Raw genomic sequence first — 18,554 nt, 5'->3', positions numbered from 1 at the left:
TATCAAGATGTGTCAACAGTTTTATTGAAGAGATCGACTGCAAATGTCAAGCAATCCACATCTAACCAGTTAATGATGCATCTTAATGACAAATCTTCTTGAAAAGATTGTCATGAATTATTCATGCTTGAATTTTAATTAAACTGCAGCAATATCAGCACGTTATTTACCGACACTGTAAGATACTCATAGACTTACACTGTAAAGCAGTGTTATACCAATATTCAACAAAAATTGTGAATATCCTCGATAAAAAATAATCTGCAATTATCAGAATATAAACCATACTGATTACTCCCAGTAACTGCATAATGTGTCACCTGCATGCAGTACAAGTAGATGTGCTCGGTTGAGTGTTAAAACACACTAAACCATTATAATCAACACAATATTGTACCATATGAATTCTAAACATATCAGAATTCTAAATGTACACAAGTACAAATATGTCCTCAATGAGTCCAAGGTCACATAATGAGCAAGTACACAATAATTACTTGTCTTTGGCCAAAATGATCAAAGAGATTACATACATTAAAATGTAGGATGTCAAAGAATGGCCTGGAAAGAAAACCAGTACGTTTACCACATTAATGTCGATCGGGCTAAATCTTGCATGCAGATATTATCACAGACAATACTACAAAGCCCTTAATAATAGTAAAAGACCAGTACATCCATGCAGTTTTTCATGTTTTCCACTAGAGGAACGTTAGTATTATGAAATCGCATGTAGTTAGTTTCGGATGTCGAAGAGGTTCAGCTAGCAAAGGTTCGACAGAAATGAATCTTTGAATGGAAGACCGATGTCATAGCAGGCGTATAAAGGCAGAGACATATGTGTGTGTGCAGGAATACCACAAATCCAGAACATAAAACGCAAAACGTGTACAGAGTTCATATTATGAAGGACGGGGCTCAAGGCTTCCAGAGTTTGAGTAGCCCATCCTCACTGTATGTAGCGATGAGATTCTGATGTGGGTGGTGAGTTATGCCAATCACATCTTTTTCGTGTACCTGTGGAGGACGTAGACAGAAACACTTGTTTAGTACAAAGCAGAGTTCATTTTTATATCCAGTTCCATTTTGGTACAGTACATCTCCAAGTTGAGATACAGCCAGTGTTTTGATTATAAATACATTGTTCTGTACCGAGAAGACAACTTAAACAGACTAAAACAGATCCCGTGGACATGCAGCATGTGCTGTGAGGGCGGACGGTACCGTGAGGGTTCTCTCTAGCTTGCCAGTGATGGTGCTGAAGCAGTACAGCGCATAGTCTTCTCCCACACAGTAAATCCACTCTCCACGTGGAGACAACGTGCAGCAAACAAAGTCTGCCCCCTCTCTTACAGATGAACAGAAACTCCTCATCACCTGGGAGGGAGAAAAGAGGGGGGGTGAGAGAGAGAGTGAGACCGAAAGTGCAAGGCACGCTTCAGAGAGTACCAAAAAGCATGCAAGAGTGAGTCATCAAGTACGTCAAGAAGAGAGTGGGCGAGGTTGAAAAGAGTACGCCTTATACGCCATCAGACGGTCTGAATAATAAGTGCGTAGCTATTTTTAGCAAAGCTCACAACCTGCATTGCACGTTGGCTGCTTTTTTTAAACTTCTGCTCAACATCCAGCCTTCAGTCAAGGTTTCTGATTCATAAACGCAGTTAATTTGTGCCATTTTCTGTAGTGTGAGCATTTTAAAATAATCATGAGGAGGATGTGGAGTATCTTGCTTAGTACGTTCTCACCTGGCCATGAATGTTTGTAACAACCACCGTGTTGGTCCTATTGCACACAACAAAGTGCTCAGGAGTCTTTGGGACAAGCACGACGTTGTTAACAGTGATATCTGTGCCTTCAGGAATGTCAGGGGTTTTTATTGTGTGGGTGCACTCCATTGTCTTCATGCTCCAGACCTGAAAAAAGAATTTAAAATAAATGCGAATATGCATAGGCTATTACATGTGGTTCACCACAGTTTGGACACTTACCTTTACTGTGCCATCTGCCGATGCACTAATGACATGCTGGCCATCGTGGGAGAATATGACGTCATTTATATGAGCCGTATGACCTCTGAACTCCTTCAGCATTTTTCCTGATTTCAAACCATGAAGCCTAAACAAAAAAAACACACAAACCACAACAGAAATTAAACCAAATTCAAATGAGTTCTTTAAAAAGTGAAGTTTGAGCAAATGAGTAACACAACAAACAAGCAATGCAACAAAAATCAAATCATATAATGAGTTAAAATCATCAAAGAGACTTTAAAACAGCCAAATAACTTTTGTCTGCAATATATACAATGTGGTTTTATCATCTTTGACTTTGTTCTTTACAAAAGAAGCCTAAGCAAAAGAGTCACACCCAAAACAAAACAAAAAAACAAAATACAACAAAATAAAACGCTATAATGTCATGAAGAGAACAAAACAACAAAGCGTTTGTCTGCATTTTATAATGTGATTGTATCATCTTTACAATTCACAAATTCAGCATATTTTTAAAAAGTAATGCTTGAGCAAAGGAGTAATAAACAACAACAACATTATGATGTCATCAGTTAATCATCATCATAAGAAAAAAATAAAAATAATATGCTTGACCAAAGGAGTAATAAACCAAACAAAACAAAACAAACCTAAACAAACACCAAAACAAAACTAAAAACAAAAAACAAAACAAAAAAGCTAAACATGACAATACAAAAAAAGCAACATTATGATGTCATCAATCAATCATCATCATCAAAGACATATGAGAATATAAAAACAAAAACCAAAACCAAACCAAACAAAACATGACAGTACAAAAGAAACAAAAAGCAACATTATGATGTCATCAATCAATCATCAAAGACATAAGAGAATATAAAAATAATACGCTTGACCAAACGAGTAATAAACCAAAAAAGTAATAAAACAAAACCAAACTAAACAAAAACAAAAACAAAAACAAACCAAACCAAACCAAACCAAACAAAACATGAAAGGACAATACAAAACAAAAAGCAACATTAGGATGTCATCAATCAATCATCATCATCAAAGACCTATGAGAATACAAAAATAATGTATCATCTTCACAATTCACAAATTCAACATGTCTTTAAAAAAGTCATACTTGAACAAAGGAATACAAAAACACACAAAATGAACCTAAAAAAAAAAAAAACAAACAAAACTAACTCAAAACCAAACAAAAAAACCTTAAAAAAACAAAACAAAACATGAAAGCACAATACAATAAAACAAAAAGCAACATTATGATGGCATCAATCAATCATCATCATCATTAAAAACCTAAGAGAATTTAAAAATAACATATCAAGGTCATAATAGGAGAAGACAGCAAAAAAAAAAAAAACCTTTCTCTGCAACTTTCAACGTGATTCTAGCATTTTATTGAAAAATACTTTCCTCTCATGCACATGAAATTCCACCCACATGCACCATGAGAGTCTAGCACTGCCGCCCAGCCGCAGAATTACTGCAGTCAAGGACTGAGAGAGATAAAGAGAGGGAGAGACTTTCGCTCTGGGCATGTGATGGAATATTCCTGATGACTCTTAACACCTAGACCTTGATTCATTTCAATTTCAGTCACCTCATCCTAGTTTGTTTACAACAGAGAACAAAACAAAGAAACAGCATGTTCACTGAAATACACATATATGCTGTTATTTGTATTGGGCACTTACCAAACCTCTCAAATATATTCATTTCCTACAAAGATTTCCAAACACATACAACCACTGATTCATAAACAAACCAAGGTAACAAGGTAACCTTTTATACATCATCTTTAAAGCCAGGCTGGCAATCACGTGTCACACACACAACAGAGAGCATAAATCCAATCCATTGCAAAAGGGGAGGGTCTAGTATTTATCAGTAAGTGGCCAATAGCAGAACAGCTTGCCATTTCCCCAAACCCCCCACCAACCATTCCCTATCCAGCTAAGGAGCTGGAATGACAAAACGTCTGCCTCAGTTCACTGCTTTTTGGGTAGCTGAGCAAGGAACAGCAACACATTATCTGTGCGTGCCGCCTCACTAACGCACGTGGCCAATCATGCTTCTTTCCACCCACATGCACCATGAGAGCCTAGAACTGACACCCAGCTGTAGAAGTACTGCAGTCTGGTCTGCACGAGGGGGAGAGATGCTGAGTCTGGGCATGTGACGGAATATTCCTAATGATGTTTAACACCCAGACCACGACTTCAGATTTCCTCCTCCCCCGCCTTTTCTGTCTACAAAGTATCCATGGCAAAACATTTCACTAAGGTAGCCTACTGTTCCCACTGGCAATTGTTATTGCATAGCAACTGATCACCTTGCTTCTTATGCATACAATATGCTCCCTATTGTGAGATCCAGTAAGATGGTTTTCTGATTTCTGTCTCTTTTCCATCAACTTAGCAAGAAAATCAAAGCAATTAGCATAAAATGTCACATTCTGGGTAATGCACCTGCAAAATGAACATTTGTGACCAGACTCACAAAATATTCTTAAGATCAGAATTCTTAAGAACTGCTATTTTCTCACTTAAGAGAAACACTTGAGAACAGTAGGAGTGTGCTTATCTTTTAAGGATTTATTTTAAGATGGTTCTTAAAGGGATAGTTCAACCAAAAATGTGATGAAATTTCTCTCATCACTTACTCTCCCTCAAGTTGTTCTAAAACTGTATGAGTTTCTTTCTTCTGTTGTGATATTTTGAAGAAGGTAAGTTACCAAGCAGGTGACGGTAGCCATTGGCTTCCGCAGTATGAAACAAAATGGTTTGGAACAGGTTTGAAACAACTTGAGGGTGAGTAAACTTTGAGGGTGAGATTGAATTCAATATTTGGTAATAATATAGCAAGACATTTCTAAGCATTTTTGTAGGTTTTGTTATTTTTGACCAGTAACAACACAAGTGTAACAAATGATCAGCATTTTTTGGCAGTTGTTATACTATATTCCATGTGATGAAACTAGCATTTTGGGGGGAAAAAACTATCATCTCTGGGGCAAAATGCCCAGCATGAGAGTCAAAACTTCTAATTAAAAATCTTATTAAAAACTGTAATTAACCTCTTGAAAGTAATAACCTCCAACTTGTCTTAAAGAGATAGTTCACCCAAAAATGAAAATTACTCCATGAGTTGCTCGTCCTCAAGCCATTCTAGGTGTATATGACTTGCTTCTTTCAGACAAATACATCTGAATTATAATAAAAAATGTCCTTGTCCAGATTTTAAAGCAAAATAAAGTGCCTCCATCCATCATAAAAAGTACTCCACACAGTTTTGGGGGTAAATAAAGGCCACCAGAAGTAAAGTGATGTGTTTGTATAAGAAAAATATCCATATTCACAACTTTATAAACCGTAATCTCTAGCTTACTAATTGTCGTGTAAGCTCTGATGAGAATTTGTGAAATTTGAAATTTGAATTGAATATGCTTGTCTTGTGAGAACCAAGTTTTGTTTACAGCAAAGAAAAAACATTCTCCTCTTGGCTTATATCAAAATCCTTCAACATTTTTCTTTACAAATCCTCATTCTGCACCTCTCATGACCACTCTCTCATGCGAACACACGTACGACAGTTAGCGGAAGCTAGAGATTATGGTTTATAAAGTTGTAAATATTGATATTTTCTTATACAAATACATTGCTTCACTTCAGAAGGCCTTTATTCACCCCCTGGAGCCGTGTGGAGTACTTTTTATGATGGATGGATGCACTTTATTTTGCTTCAAAATCTCGACAGCCATTCACTGCCGTTATAAAGCTTGGAAGCTTGGTTTAATGAATTTACTGGGATGGTTTTAATTAATTCTTGTAATTACAAGTTAACAATAGCTACATATGATAGACATCGATTTTAGGAATGTGCAAGATTACACCAATGATCAGTAATGTAAACAATGAGCTTTCATAATTATGCATGATGTGATTTTTTGCTCCATTTTGGCTTTTCGTGAACCAGGACTTTGGAGCAAATGTCTAACAAGAGCCACTCAAATCAAATGACAGGACTGAGCTAAATAAAAAAAATCTAGTTAATTATGAAATAACAAGGAGCGAAACAGTGCAAAAAGTCAGATTTGTAAAATATGTTGAACCTGATGGTCTGGTCAAAGGAGGCACTTAATAGTTGACTGCTGTCCTTGTTGAAGCAAACACTGGTGACTGCTTTGCTGTGGGCTCGTTCTATTCTATTCAGACACGTCCCGTTCAGAATCCTCCAAACCTGGAATAACAAAATGATACATCTTGTCACATAACAGACTGAACTGAGGAACGTAAAATCCATTCAGCTGAACTGATGGTGTGCAGTGAGGGCTAATTGGGAACATCATTATTCAGTGGAGATAATAAATCACATTTTTTAGCTCTGTGCGCCATTAAATACTGAACTGAGACCATATCAAAAGAGGGGTTTTTAAATAATAATGACAGATCAGTTACTCTGCAGTTCTACATGTTATAACGGACTGTAATCAGATGCTCTGTGATTAAAAGACTAAATATATAAGTGCTTACAGGGTTTAATTAACATTTGCCCTCAGGCTTACTGCCCCCTGAGATTGAGGTCTCTTACAATACCTCTGAAAAGCCTCAGGGGTCATTAAGATTTGTTAATGTTTTTAAAAGAAGTGCTCACCAAGGATGATTTATCTGATCTAAAGATCTACAGTAATATTATGAAATATTATTACAATTTAAAAAACTGTTTTCTACTTTTCTGACTTCAGTGTCATTTTTGAACAATGTAATGCAGAATAAAATATACTGTATATCTTACTAAACCCTAACTTTAGAATAGTAGTGCATGTTGTAGTTCTAAAACAAAATCTTTTTTTGACTTACTTTGCCAGTATGACTCAAAACGAGAAAGACAGTTTCTGAAAGTATTTTGTTTTTCTGTTATAAGAAGTAAGAAATGTCTCTTACTGCTAAAAATCAAGCATGTCTAAGTTCTACTTCCTTTCAAATCTCTACTCGTTCCAGTATATCAGTTATAAGTTCTGATTTGACATTTTATATAAATTATACAGTTTCAAATGGACAGATTCTGTACAGTTAGAAACATACAGTGGACTACAAGTGGAAATGTTGAACAGTGAAGTGAAGGACCATACCTGTATCTTTCCATCCTGAGCTCCAGAAGCGATCATGTCAGAGTCGTGACTTACTGCCAGACACAGTACAGCCTCATCCATCATCATGAAATTATCCTGAGCTTGATACTTCAGATCCTACTCACACAAAAAACAAGTAGACAGGCAAACCATCACACATCACATTTAACCACACTAGTTTACATTACATGTTGTTATAATAATAAATGTGTTTTAGCTAAGTGTGTCTTTCTTATGTCTACCAGAAAGTAGAACCACAACATACACTTTCAAACAGCTGGAAAAGCACTATATTCTGAGTCTCATACTGTACACTCAAAATCCCCAGTAGTAGTGGAAGTCCACGTCTGAGAACGGGGCAGGATTTATTTTTGGCCCCAACTGCCTCAACTCAACTTGATAGACGTCATAGAGTGTTGGGGTGACCCATATTCTATACCTCTGAGGCTTTAGTAGAAACCAAGGCTCTCCCGACAGAAAAATTATGCCACACTAAATGTGAGAATTATTTTTTTTTTGCCCCCACAAAACAGGCCTAGGACAGCATACGTGCGTTGCCTCTTGCATGCATCAAGGAGATGATGTTCTTCAGCTGCATGGTTGAGAGAACCAGGCTTAGAGCATATATAGATGAATAAAACCTGAATCTGTTACTTTAAAGCAGTGCTGTTATGCTTTTTCACTTCTTGAATTTTAGTCAGTGTGTGGTATGGTGGGCATAAAAAAGATCTACAAAGTTACAAATCTCAAAGTCCACTCCAAAGGGAGATATTTCGTTTTTAAAAAATCTCTTTTCAAGAACTATAAGGAACTGCTCCATTGGACTTGTTTTCCACATGCAATGATGTCACAACACGGTTCATTAGAATACCATTAAATTAAATCCCGGCTACTAACATTTGAATGGTTGGGGGGTGGCTAGGGACGAGGTGGGGGATTAGCCTAAAAGGATTTAGCGATGCAGCATAGAGAACCGCTTCAATGAGCCCCAGCACGGCGAGTATAAACACAAGCATTGACTAGAGTGGCCGCTTCAGAGCAGTAGCACGCCGCAGATGTGTGCAGTACACTGTAAAAACAATTTGTTGAGTCAACTTAAAATAATTTGTAACCTGGCTGCCTTAAAACTTTAAGTTCAGTCAACTCAAAAAAATAACATGAAATGTTAAATTAAACTAAGTGACAACTTAGATATTTGAGTTGAATCAACTTAAAATTTGAAGGCAGCTGGGTTACTTGCCCATCTGTTAAGTTTAGCAAACACAAATATCTAAGTTGTTACTTAGTACAACTTAACATTTCAAGTTGACTGAACTTATTTTAGTTGACTAAACTTAAAATTTTAAGGCAGCAGGGTAACAAATTATTTTAAGCTGACTCAACAAATTGTGTTTTTTATTTTTACAGTGTACAGGGGGTCGAAACACATGCCGAAGCCGCGATCTACTCCGGTTGCCACGTCAGAGCCGTAACGCGCCGCAGATGTGTGCAGTGTGTGGTAAGAGATTTATTCATCATACAGTGTAGATAGCTTCACTTATAACGCAAGCGTTTTTTAAAATGCATAAACTTGCACTAAAATAGGCTAGGCTGATCAGTGATGATGTTATTTGATAATGTTAGGCTGCTTTTAGCCTTATGCTGGAGCTGGTTTCGGGCAGTGAAACTAAGTATGTAAAATAATTAAATACATTAGCATGATAATATCATGTAACAGCAATCTTGCAGGCTGAGGATAAGACTCAACACTACTGTAGCGTATTATTTACTCACCCTCCATGCATCCTAGGTGTATATGACTTCCTTCTTTCAGACGAATGCAATCAGAGTCTAATAAAGTCTAATAAAGTGCATCCATCCATAATAAAAAGTGCCTCACATGGCTCCCGGGGGTCTCCTGTAGCGAATCCATGCTTTTTTGTAAGAAAATATCCATATTTAAATTGTAAGATTCACTATTAATCTTGTTTGCGCTAACTGCTTTGAAAAGGGGCGTGGCAGTACTGAAACACCATTTAAGCTGTTTGCCAATCGTAACGCAGTGGGACAGCTAACCAATCATAACACATTTCCTTTTTCGGAAGCCGGGCCTTCATTAAATCCATAACTAATTGAGCCATTTGTGCCAGGCTGGGAGAAAGGTATTGTAATAATGTAAATTATGTGAAAAATTCCTTTTTTTGAACCACCAAGCATGAGAGCATGTTCTAGTACACCTCCAAAACAAAATCAAGACATAGAGCATAATAGCACACCTTTAATATAGAAACTCTGTCAAAGCATTCTAGTAAACATGCTGCATATTTGTCAGAGAACCTTGGAGGAACTGCTGGAAAGACACCATCTCTGCTACACTCATAAATCAGGACTGGTACAGTGATTATATGAAGTTATTTATCAAAAGGCAAATGAAAGTCATGAAGTTTTTTTTTTTTTTTTTTTTTTAAAAACTCCATTTTATGTCCATTTACAACAAATCATTTAGTAAAGTGTCTGTTATTCTTATGGTGATGATAACTAATTTAATTCTCTCTCCCCATCCTCTGACAACCAGTTACAGTAGCCTCACAAATCATTTGTCTGGCAAGCATTTTTCCCTGGATGAATGCCCATCATCTAAAGCTGAATATACTGAAAACTGGTGTGCTGCTGTTCATCCTCGCCAAGAACCACCCTTGCCAATGCCTTGTCATTTCAATATGCAAGCCAATGATTTCATCCACACAGTATGCCAAAAACCTTGGTGTCACACTGGACAAAGACTTGTCATTTACAGCCCACATAATAGCAAAAGTCAAGACGTTTTACCTCCAGCAGAACATTTGCAGAGTCAGACGTTTCTCACAAGAGAAGCTATTGAGATTCTGGTAGAGGCCCTGGTATGCTCGTCTTGACTGTGGCGACTCACTCGTGACTGACCTCACAGCACATTTAATCAAACGTCTACAGCTCATCCAGAATGCTGCACCCTCCCAAGTATTCTCACTTCTGCTATGCTCTCTCCGCTGGCCCCTATATATGGTGAAAAACTGTTTGGAATAATTAAGGTTTTTTAATAGCTTTGAAAATCTCTTATGCTCACCAAGGCTGAAATTATTTGATACCAAATACAGTAAAAACTGTAATGTGAAATATTATTACAATTTCTGTTGTTATATTTTAAAATATAAGAAGTCAAAGTTGAATTTTCACCATCATTACTTTAGTCTTCAGTGTCACATGATCCTTCAGAGAGTGATTGATATTGTATTTCTGAGGAAGCTGTGACACACTAACATTTAAAATCTTGGAGTAAGATTTAAAAAAAAAAGATGCATTAAATTGATTAAGTGACAATAAGAACATCTGCAATCTTACAAAAGATTTATAGCTCAAATAATTTATTCATTCAACTTTCTATTAATCTCATAATGCTGAATGAGCATATTAGAATGATTTCTGGATCATACAACACTGAAGACTGAAGTAATGGCTGGTGAAAATCTGGTGAAGCTATGCATTACAGGAATAAACTACATTTTAAAGTATATTAAAATAGAAAGCAGTTCTTTTAAATTGCAAAATTATTTCACAATAATAATAAATGCAGCCTTGGTGAGCATAAGAGACTTCTTTCAAAAATATTAAAAATCTTTATTATTCTAAACTTTTGACCAGTACTGTGTGTTTGTATATATATATATATATACAGTGGTCGCATTGTAAAAAAAAATCAGGGGGGATGGTGTATATTTCTTTTTGGGGGGGTTATTTAATGAAAAATTAGCCTTATTAAACAAACTATTATTTATATTTATGATTGTGTAAATAAAGATGACAATAAAACTGGCAGTCGGTGGCAGCAAGTCCCTGTTTTAATAAACGATTTAATGAATCATTCAAATCAAATGATTCCATCAAAACCTTTAAAGCTGATTCAATTAGAAACGAAACAAGTGAGTCCATCTGAACTGAGCGTTGAATGACTGGCTCACTCGAAACGTTCAAAAAGAGATTTATTTAAGGAACGAAACATGTATGCGTTGCTCGGCACTGTTGCATAAAATTAATAGCACATTGGTGCTATGATTAGGGGATATTATAGGGGATGGTGATTTTACAGAGGGGATGTTTTTTGTCATTTTTTTCATCCTCCCACATCCCCCCTCAATTCGAGCCCTATACAGGTGCATCTCAAAAAATTTGAATATTGCAAAAAAGTAAATTTTTTGTTTGTAACTTATTTTAAAAACTGAAATTTTCATATATTCTAGATTCATTACATGTAAAGTAAAACATTTCATTTTTTGTTTGTTTTAATTTTGATGATTAGAGCTTACAGCTCATGAAAGTCAAAAATCCAGTATCTCAAAATATTAGAACATTTACATTTGAGCTTTATTAAATGTCCATCCCTACAGTATAAATTCTGGCTATCGCTTGTTCTTTGAAACCACAATAATGGGGAAGCCTGCTGACTCTGCAATGGTCCAGAAGACAATCATTGACACCCTCCACAAAGAGGGTAAGTCACAGAAGGTCATTACTTAAAGGGGTGGCTGTTTACAGAGTGCTGTATTGAAGCATATTAAATGCAAAGTTGACTGGAAGAAAGAAACTGGGTAGGAAAAGGTGCACAAGCAACAAGGATGACCGCAAGCTTGAGAAAACAGTCAAGTAAAGCTGATTTAAACACTTGGGAAAGCTTCACAAGGAGTAGAATGAAGCCGGAGTTAGCGCATCAAGAGTCACCAAGCTCAGACGTCTTCAGGAAAAGCCACTTCTGAAAACCGAAACAACATCAGAAGCATCTTACCTGGGCTAAGGAGAAAAAGAACTGGACTGTGGTCCAAAGTCCTCTTTTCAGATAAAAGTAAATTCATGTTGCATTTCATGTTGAAATCATGGTCTCAGAGTCTGGAGGAAGACTGGAGAGGCACAGAATCCAAACTGCTTGAAGTCCAGTGTGAAGTTTCTGAAGTCAGTAATGATTTGGGGTGCCGTGACATCTGCTGGTGTTGGTCCATTGTGTTTTATCAAGTGCAAAGTCAATGCAAAGCCATCTGCCAGGAAATTTTGGAGCACTTTATGCTTCCATCTGCTGACAAGCTTTATGAAGATGCTGATTTCCTTTTCCAGCAGGATTTTAGCACCTGCCCACAGTGCAAAAACCACTTCCAAGTGGTTTGCTGACCATGATATTACTGTGCTTTATTGGCCAGCCAACATACCTGACCTGAACCCCATTGAGAATCTTCAGGATATTTTCAAGAGAAAGATGAGAAACAGTCAATCCAACAATAGAGACAAGCTGAAGACTCAATAGTGCGTCAGCAGTGCCACAGGCTGATCGCGTCCACGCCACACTTCACTGATGCTGTAATTTGTGCTAGAAGCAAGTAATTTGATGTAATTTGTGCTGCCGACTAAATATTGAGTGCATAAATGAACAGACTTTAAAGAACTTGAAATTTTCTGTTTTGCAAATACATTTTTTGATTGATCTTAGGAAATATTCTAATATTTTGAGATACTGGATTTGAGATACTGGTCATGAGCTGTAAGCTCTAATCATCAAATGTATTATATATATATATATATATATATAAATGTATTTTTTAATTTATGTGGGATACAGTTCATTTGTTGGGCAGTATATACGTACCTTTCGAATTTTACCAGTGGTGAAGTTCCAGATTTCAATGAAACCATCAACAGATCCAGTAATCAAGTACTGTCCATCAGGAGAGAATCGCGCACACTCTACATGTGACTTTGGCCCAAACTGTATCATATACGTACAGAACGTGCACAAACAGAACATAGAAAAAAAAATTAAAATATATCATTATTTTAATAAGCACTTTCTACTATACATATTGTCTCAAAGCAGTTTTGACTCAAACTCTGACCACTCTAAAAATATACATTTTAATGTTTCTAAAAATTTATTTGAATAATTTTTAATAATTTTTTGTGGACCTGGGTTTCCTGGATCCAAATTTGAAAAGCCCTGACCTAGACAATACCAGCCTGCCTTGGGACACTATCAACCCGCCAAAAATTGCATGTTGATATTAATACAAAAGTGCGCAGTCAAAGTGAGCAAGGTAGAACGTACAGAGTGCAAGATACAGATGAAAGCCTCAGGTCACAAAAGCAATTAAATGTGCATATGCCGTGCCCCGTAGCATGTAGGATATTCAGATGTCTTATAATGCAGATGGGTATAGCATCCATCACTTATTTCTTAAATGAAAAAAATTGCACCACATCTTTTAAACAGTAAGAATAATCATTTATATTTTCTCTAGCAGTTAAACTGACCGAGATCACACTGCTGAGTTTACAGCACCTTTATGAGGCGACTGAGCTGAGTAGGGAAGCGCTCTTCCTCCATGTCCTTCAATGCACCTTTACCCCGGAACAGTTCCAAAGACATACCTGGAGGTAAAAGACCCTGGTGCTGCTGCCACTTCAATGACTTTGAAGACAAAGTGTGGGAAACAGAGAAAAGGAGTAGAGGTTGTAAAGTTGAAAAACAAAAAGTCAGGTACTGCTCCAGTAATAGAGTTTTTTTACTCACCAGCATTGCTAATGAGCCAAACTGCCTTAGTGCTTTTGTTTCCTGTAACCTGTATAAAGCCCCCTCACATATACGGCCCTATAAAAACAAAGGATATGTCATATATGCAATTTAACAGCTACAACGGATATATTACAGAATGCAACAGGTTAATTCAAAAAAAGTTTAAAATCTAGCAAACCTGGCCCAGAAGAGCCATGAGGCGAGAAGGTGGCACCAAACAGACCTCTCCTGCAAAAGCTTGGGCGATAGCCAGTCTGCGCTTCTCTTTACTGTTGCCCTCTGGATATGCCTGTTACAGTAGGCAAGTGGTGAAACAAAAAAGCATAAATCACTGTTATACAAAAATATTATCCATCTTATTTTTTTCCACCTTGTTTTTATGAGTGGGTGATGCCTTTTGTAACTTGAATGTGCAAGGCTCCTAGTATGTTGTTTTATTTACACATTCAACATTTCTGTTGATAGAAAAGTTTACAGCATTTGAGTATTCCACCGAAATAAAAGTGTGAAGGTTTAAATGTTTGAAAATGAAGAATTTAAGACAAATATTAGTATTGTGTGTAAAAAAAAAATAGATATGGGCCATTCTGGTGCAAACTGCTGTCCAAAAATGACAAAAGCATTGAAATCTTAGATGTTTACTAAGATCATTTTATTATCTATTGAAACCCACAATAATATTAAAAATATATATATATATATATATATATATATATAATCATCATTTAGTGGGTACTTGCAATTGGAAGTACTTTAAGAAATTTAACCCCTAAATTTCAACTTTTTAAAATGATATTGAAATAATGTTTGCATTTTATTCTATTGTTGTTTTTAAAAATATCTTTGATTTTTTTTTTTAAAGTGACTTTCAAAAAATTATCTTTGAAAATTATGAGTGAAAAAAAAAAAAACAAAATCATGTCACTACCGATTTTCATGTAATTTCCGAAACAGCGTATGTTTTAGTCCATTGGCTGAGACTACACCCCTACATTTATGATCAGGAAATATTTATGTTTTAGTATGTTTTAGTAGTGTTTTAGCATGTGGTCGCTACCAAAATGTTACTGTCACTACCGAAAATGTGCAGTCACAACCGAAACATGGGATGTTTTGTCAAAGATAAAGTATATTGAATTATCAACTAAGATGTTATGATAGTGTTTGGTTCAATGCATATTCAGACTAATGAATCCTTTCTGTTTGAAATCAGTATGATCAACTTTATGCCTTTTACAAAGAATAATTGGATTCAAAATACAACAAATCTAATAAATCACACTTGAAATATTGTTAAAATTGTAATTGTTAATGACTTACCTCCAAAAATAGCAAAAAAAAAAATAAATTTACAAGGTAGATGTAAACAAAATGTTAATAGGTTAATATGGCCCTTCTTATTAAATTATATATTATTGAGCTTCGGTAGTGACAAAATTAGGGAGAGGAAAACATTTTTTCAAAATGTGTGAAAATACAATATAAGAATTAACTGCAAAATTACTAGAAATGTACCTTAGATATTATACAATTTGTGCACACATACAAAATTTGTGGAAAAAGACACTTATTTTCAAGATGTTTCCAACTTTATTTTGAACTTTGTACTCATTTTTGCAACAAAATATTTTAACACTTTAATAAGAAAATCACATTTTCCTGATTATTTTTGACTCACTTCTTTTGTACCAACATAGATAGATAGATAGATAAAAAAATATATATATATACCTCTTGTGCGTCAAAGTATGGTTTGGTCAGAAGGGTCTCCAGGTGCGAGTAGCGCTCGGGTTGAGTGTGCTTCAGCATGATCATGGGATCGGTTTGCTTTAGTAAACATTTGGCTGCTCCGAGCTCACCCAACTCAATCAACTCCAGCACAATCTACACATACAACCACACATCACTCAGTTCATTAAGAAAGCAGTATGAACATAAACTGAATAGTAATAGTCTGCACTTGAAATATATATTAAAGTTATTATTATATTATTATGACACTTATTACACTAATACTACACATTTAACTGAGAATTATTGCATTTGCTATTGACATGCTGCAATTTTTTTTTTTTTGTTTGTTTTTTTTTTTATTACTGAGAAGGCTGTTGGCTTTCCTTCACTTATTTACCTGTTCGTACAGGTCAATGAGCAGCTTGTCAGGAAGTTTCAGATACTGGATTGCTAGGAGCACTATATCCCACTGCCCGCTGTTGATATCGGAGATGAAGCTTTCGATGCTGTCGACCGTGTGGAGCGAGACTGCTGTCTCCTCTTGAAGCGTCGCCAGAGTGCGGTGCAAATTATTTTCCTTCAGATATTGCATGATCAGACGAATCACGCTGCAAAGTGACCGACGCCGTTAATACGAGATGTCACATGAACTGTACAAAAACATCAACTAGAAGGTTTGTATCTGTATTTTACTGCAGGGTTTACTTTACTAGGTATTAGGGTTGTGAGAAAATAGTGGTTTAATTATTTAAATTCTACTCGAAACTTTTTTTTGCAGCGCAGAGACTGATGAATGTTCATCGCTACGTGAAAATTAGCACATACACACACACACAGTCAAAAATACTGACATTGCATTTTATTCCTGATGTCATCCGGTTTGTGCTATTACAAAAATTATTCAAAATAACAAGCTTCATTATAAGTTTATCCGTCCATAGTAAAGCATTTGTATTTAATTTCTTTTTCTGGAATCATAAGATCACTAAATACAATAAGTGTTAGAATTCCGTTCATTCGATTAGAAGTGAATAACGGTTTACTTACTCTGCAGATTCCACTTCAAGGTCCATGGCTGCGAGGTTGTCGATGAAATCGGCGTCTAGATATAATGTGCCAACATTCACCAGCGCTGCGTTGTGTTGTGTTGGTCCTCAGCCACGTGAACACCGTGTGGCCGTGACCGCCCAATACACGTGCTGTTGTATTTATTGCTCACACGTCTGAAATCACAGAAACCTCTCACAAATTGATGCGGATTTTTGGGAGGGCGGATTAATGACGCGTTTGGAGAAATTAATGGGGGAAAAAACCCGCAACGTTGCCATCAGGTGCACAGGGACCGTTTGGGCAGATGGTGCATCAAAGCCATAAAGCTGATGTATTATAAGCAGCACAATGAATATGGTTCAGTCAATCATCATTTACAAGCAATATGCAACTATACAGACGCTCATCACCTTGGTCTTTGGCGATCAGTAACTGTCATTAACCATTTTTACAATAGAATACAGAAGAATCTGTTTAGAATACAGAACACATCACAGGTGTCGCACCCCAGCATGGGTTTGTTATGGCAAGCCGTATTAACAGTGTTATGTCTACTTTTTAGTTGCTACAACTTAATTCCGTTATGACTAGTCTTTTTCTGTTTATTTAACTACTCATTGCATACTAGTAAATGTAATTTACTATAAATTATTCTTTAGATGTATTTATCATATCCACCTTTTTCTTTTCGTACGAGTGGGCGCGGCCACTTGTAAATTTTATGGGTCTGGTTTCCGTTTCATCCGCGTCCAGCTTTTTTAGCTGTACAAAACAGCTGGTTTTGCTGTTTGATATTGCAAATTGGTGTCTTACCATACGATTTTAATACATTATCCAAATTATGAGCACACTGGTTTGTAGTGCACAGTTTTACCATTTACTGCACGTTTTTCTTATTGTTATTAATGGACAGCAAATCTCAAAGCCCATAGGCTTACTTCGGCGTTGAAGAAAAAGGTGGTTACTCATACTTGTTGCTTTTCAAAGAATTTAGGAATCTGTGGTTCAGATTACTCACTTTTAGCTAGTAGTTTCACTATCAAAAAGCACAAACGAACCTGCCACACTAGTATCTATTAAAGGGTTAGTTCACCCAAAAATGAAAATTCTGTCATTAATTATTCACTCTTATGTTGTTCCAAACCCTTAAGACCTTTGTTTGTCTTTGGAATACAAATTAAAAAATTTTTGATGAAATTCAAGAGTTCTCTAAACCTCCATAGACAGCAAGGGTACTACCACATTCAAGGCTCAGAAAGGTACCAAGAATATCGATAAAGTAGTCCACGGGACATCAGTAGTTCAATCGTAATTGTATGAAGCTACAAGAATACTTTCTGTGAGCAAGGAAAACAAAAGAGTATCCCGATGTATGCACACGCTTTCCTTGCATGTAAACAATGCACGCTGCTGATGCAGAACAAGCTTGCGCTGTGCTTTGTTTACGTTTAGAGGAAAGCAGGCGCATGCGTCACGGTACTCTCCAAAATGGAAACTAAGAGGTGAATAGTTGTTGAATAATGTCATTATTTTTGTTTTCTTTGCGCACAAAAAGTATTCTCGTAGCTTTATATAATTACAACTTAACCACTGATATCACTATTGATGGACTACTTTAACAATGTCCTTCCTACCTTTCTGGGCCTTGAATGTGGTAGTACCCTTGAGGTCTAAGGAGGGTCAGAGTTCAAAATATCTTAATTTATGTTCCAAAGAGGAACAAAGGTTTTGGGGGTTTAGAACAACATCAGCAATTAATAATAACTTTTCTTTTTGGGTGAGTTATACCTTTAAGATGTTAAAACTGCAACATACATCAGCAACAAGTGGAAAGAGTTTAGTTTATAATTTCAGAAGTTTATAACTTCAGATAACCATGCACAGAATTGCCAAAACAATTTACGAGTTATTGCCAGGATTATAACTACCTGTAAACCGGCAGGCTAGTAGTAACAAAAATAGATGCTGGATTAAGTGTTAAATGGCCTTCCATGTCTCTAGCGCCCACATTGGCTGTATGTATTCGAGTATGATCACATTGCCCCCCTCTGGTTGCACAAAGAAT

The 18,554-nt window shown here is 36.3% G+C and overlaps 1 protein-coding gene across 1 annotated transcript; it reads right to left on the bottom strand.

Annotated features, from left to right (window-relative positions):
• Positions 1-250: 250 nt before the first annotated feature.
• Positions 251-16,739, bottom strand: smu1b (SMU1 DNA replication regulator and spliceosomal factor b). Its single transcript, XM_051109706.1, has 13 exons — positions 16,487-16,739; positions 15,837-16,047; positions 15,437-15,589; positions 13,884-13,994; positions 13,703-13,780; positions 13,472-13,600; positions 12,782-12,901; positions 7,138-7,254; positions 6,118-6,245; positions 1,989-2,115; positions 1,746-1,913; positions 1,225-1,377; positions 251-1,017 (listed from the first exon to the last, which is right to left on the bottom strand). Exons 1-13 carry the CDS (start codon positions 16,510-16,512, stop codon positions 919-921), a joined length of 1,620 nt encoding a protein of 539 aa, XP_050965663.1. The 5' UTR covers positions 16,513-16,739; the 3' UTR covers positions 251-918.
• Between the last annotated feature and the right edge of the window lie 1,815 nt (positions 16,740-18,554).

This window comes from Labeo rohita, chromosome 1, assembly GCF_022985175.1.
Source record: "Labeo rohita strain BAU-BD-2019 chromosome 1, IGBB_LRoh.1.0, whole genome shotgun sequence".
In the NCBI taxonomy this organism is placed as follows: domain Eukaryota; kingdom Metazoa; phylum Chordata; class Actinopteri; order Cypriniformes; family Cyprinidae; genus Labeo; species Labeo rohita.
The sequence above is the reverse complement of the archived record's forward strand: the minus strand, read 5'-3'. Positions and strand labels throughout refer to the sequence as shown.

Bases quoted from the DNA above. Each gene is read 5' to 3' on its own strand.
- smu1b (XM_051109706.1), bottom strand. From the start codon at position 16,512: ATGGACCTTGAAGTGGAATCTGCAGA. The intron at 12,902-13,471 runs GTGCTGTAAACT...TATATGATACAG, and splicing joins AGCTCAGTCGCCTCATAAAG to TTTGGGCCAAAGTCACATGT. The intron at 7,255-12,781 runs GTACGTATATAC...TTGTGTGAGTAG, and splicing joins CCACTGGTAAAATTCGAAAG to GATCTGAAGTATCAAGCTCA.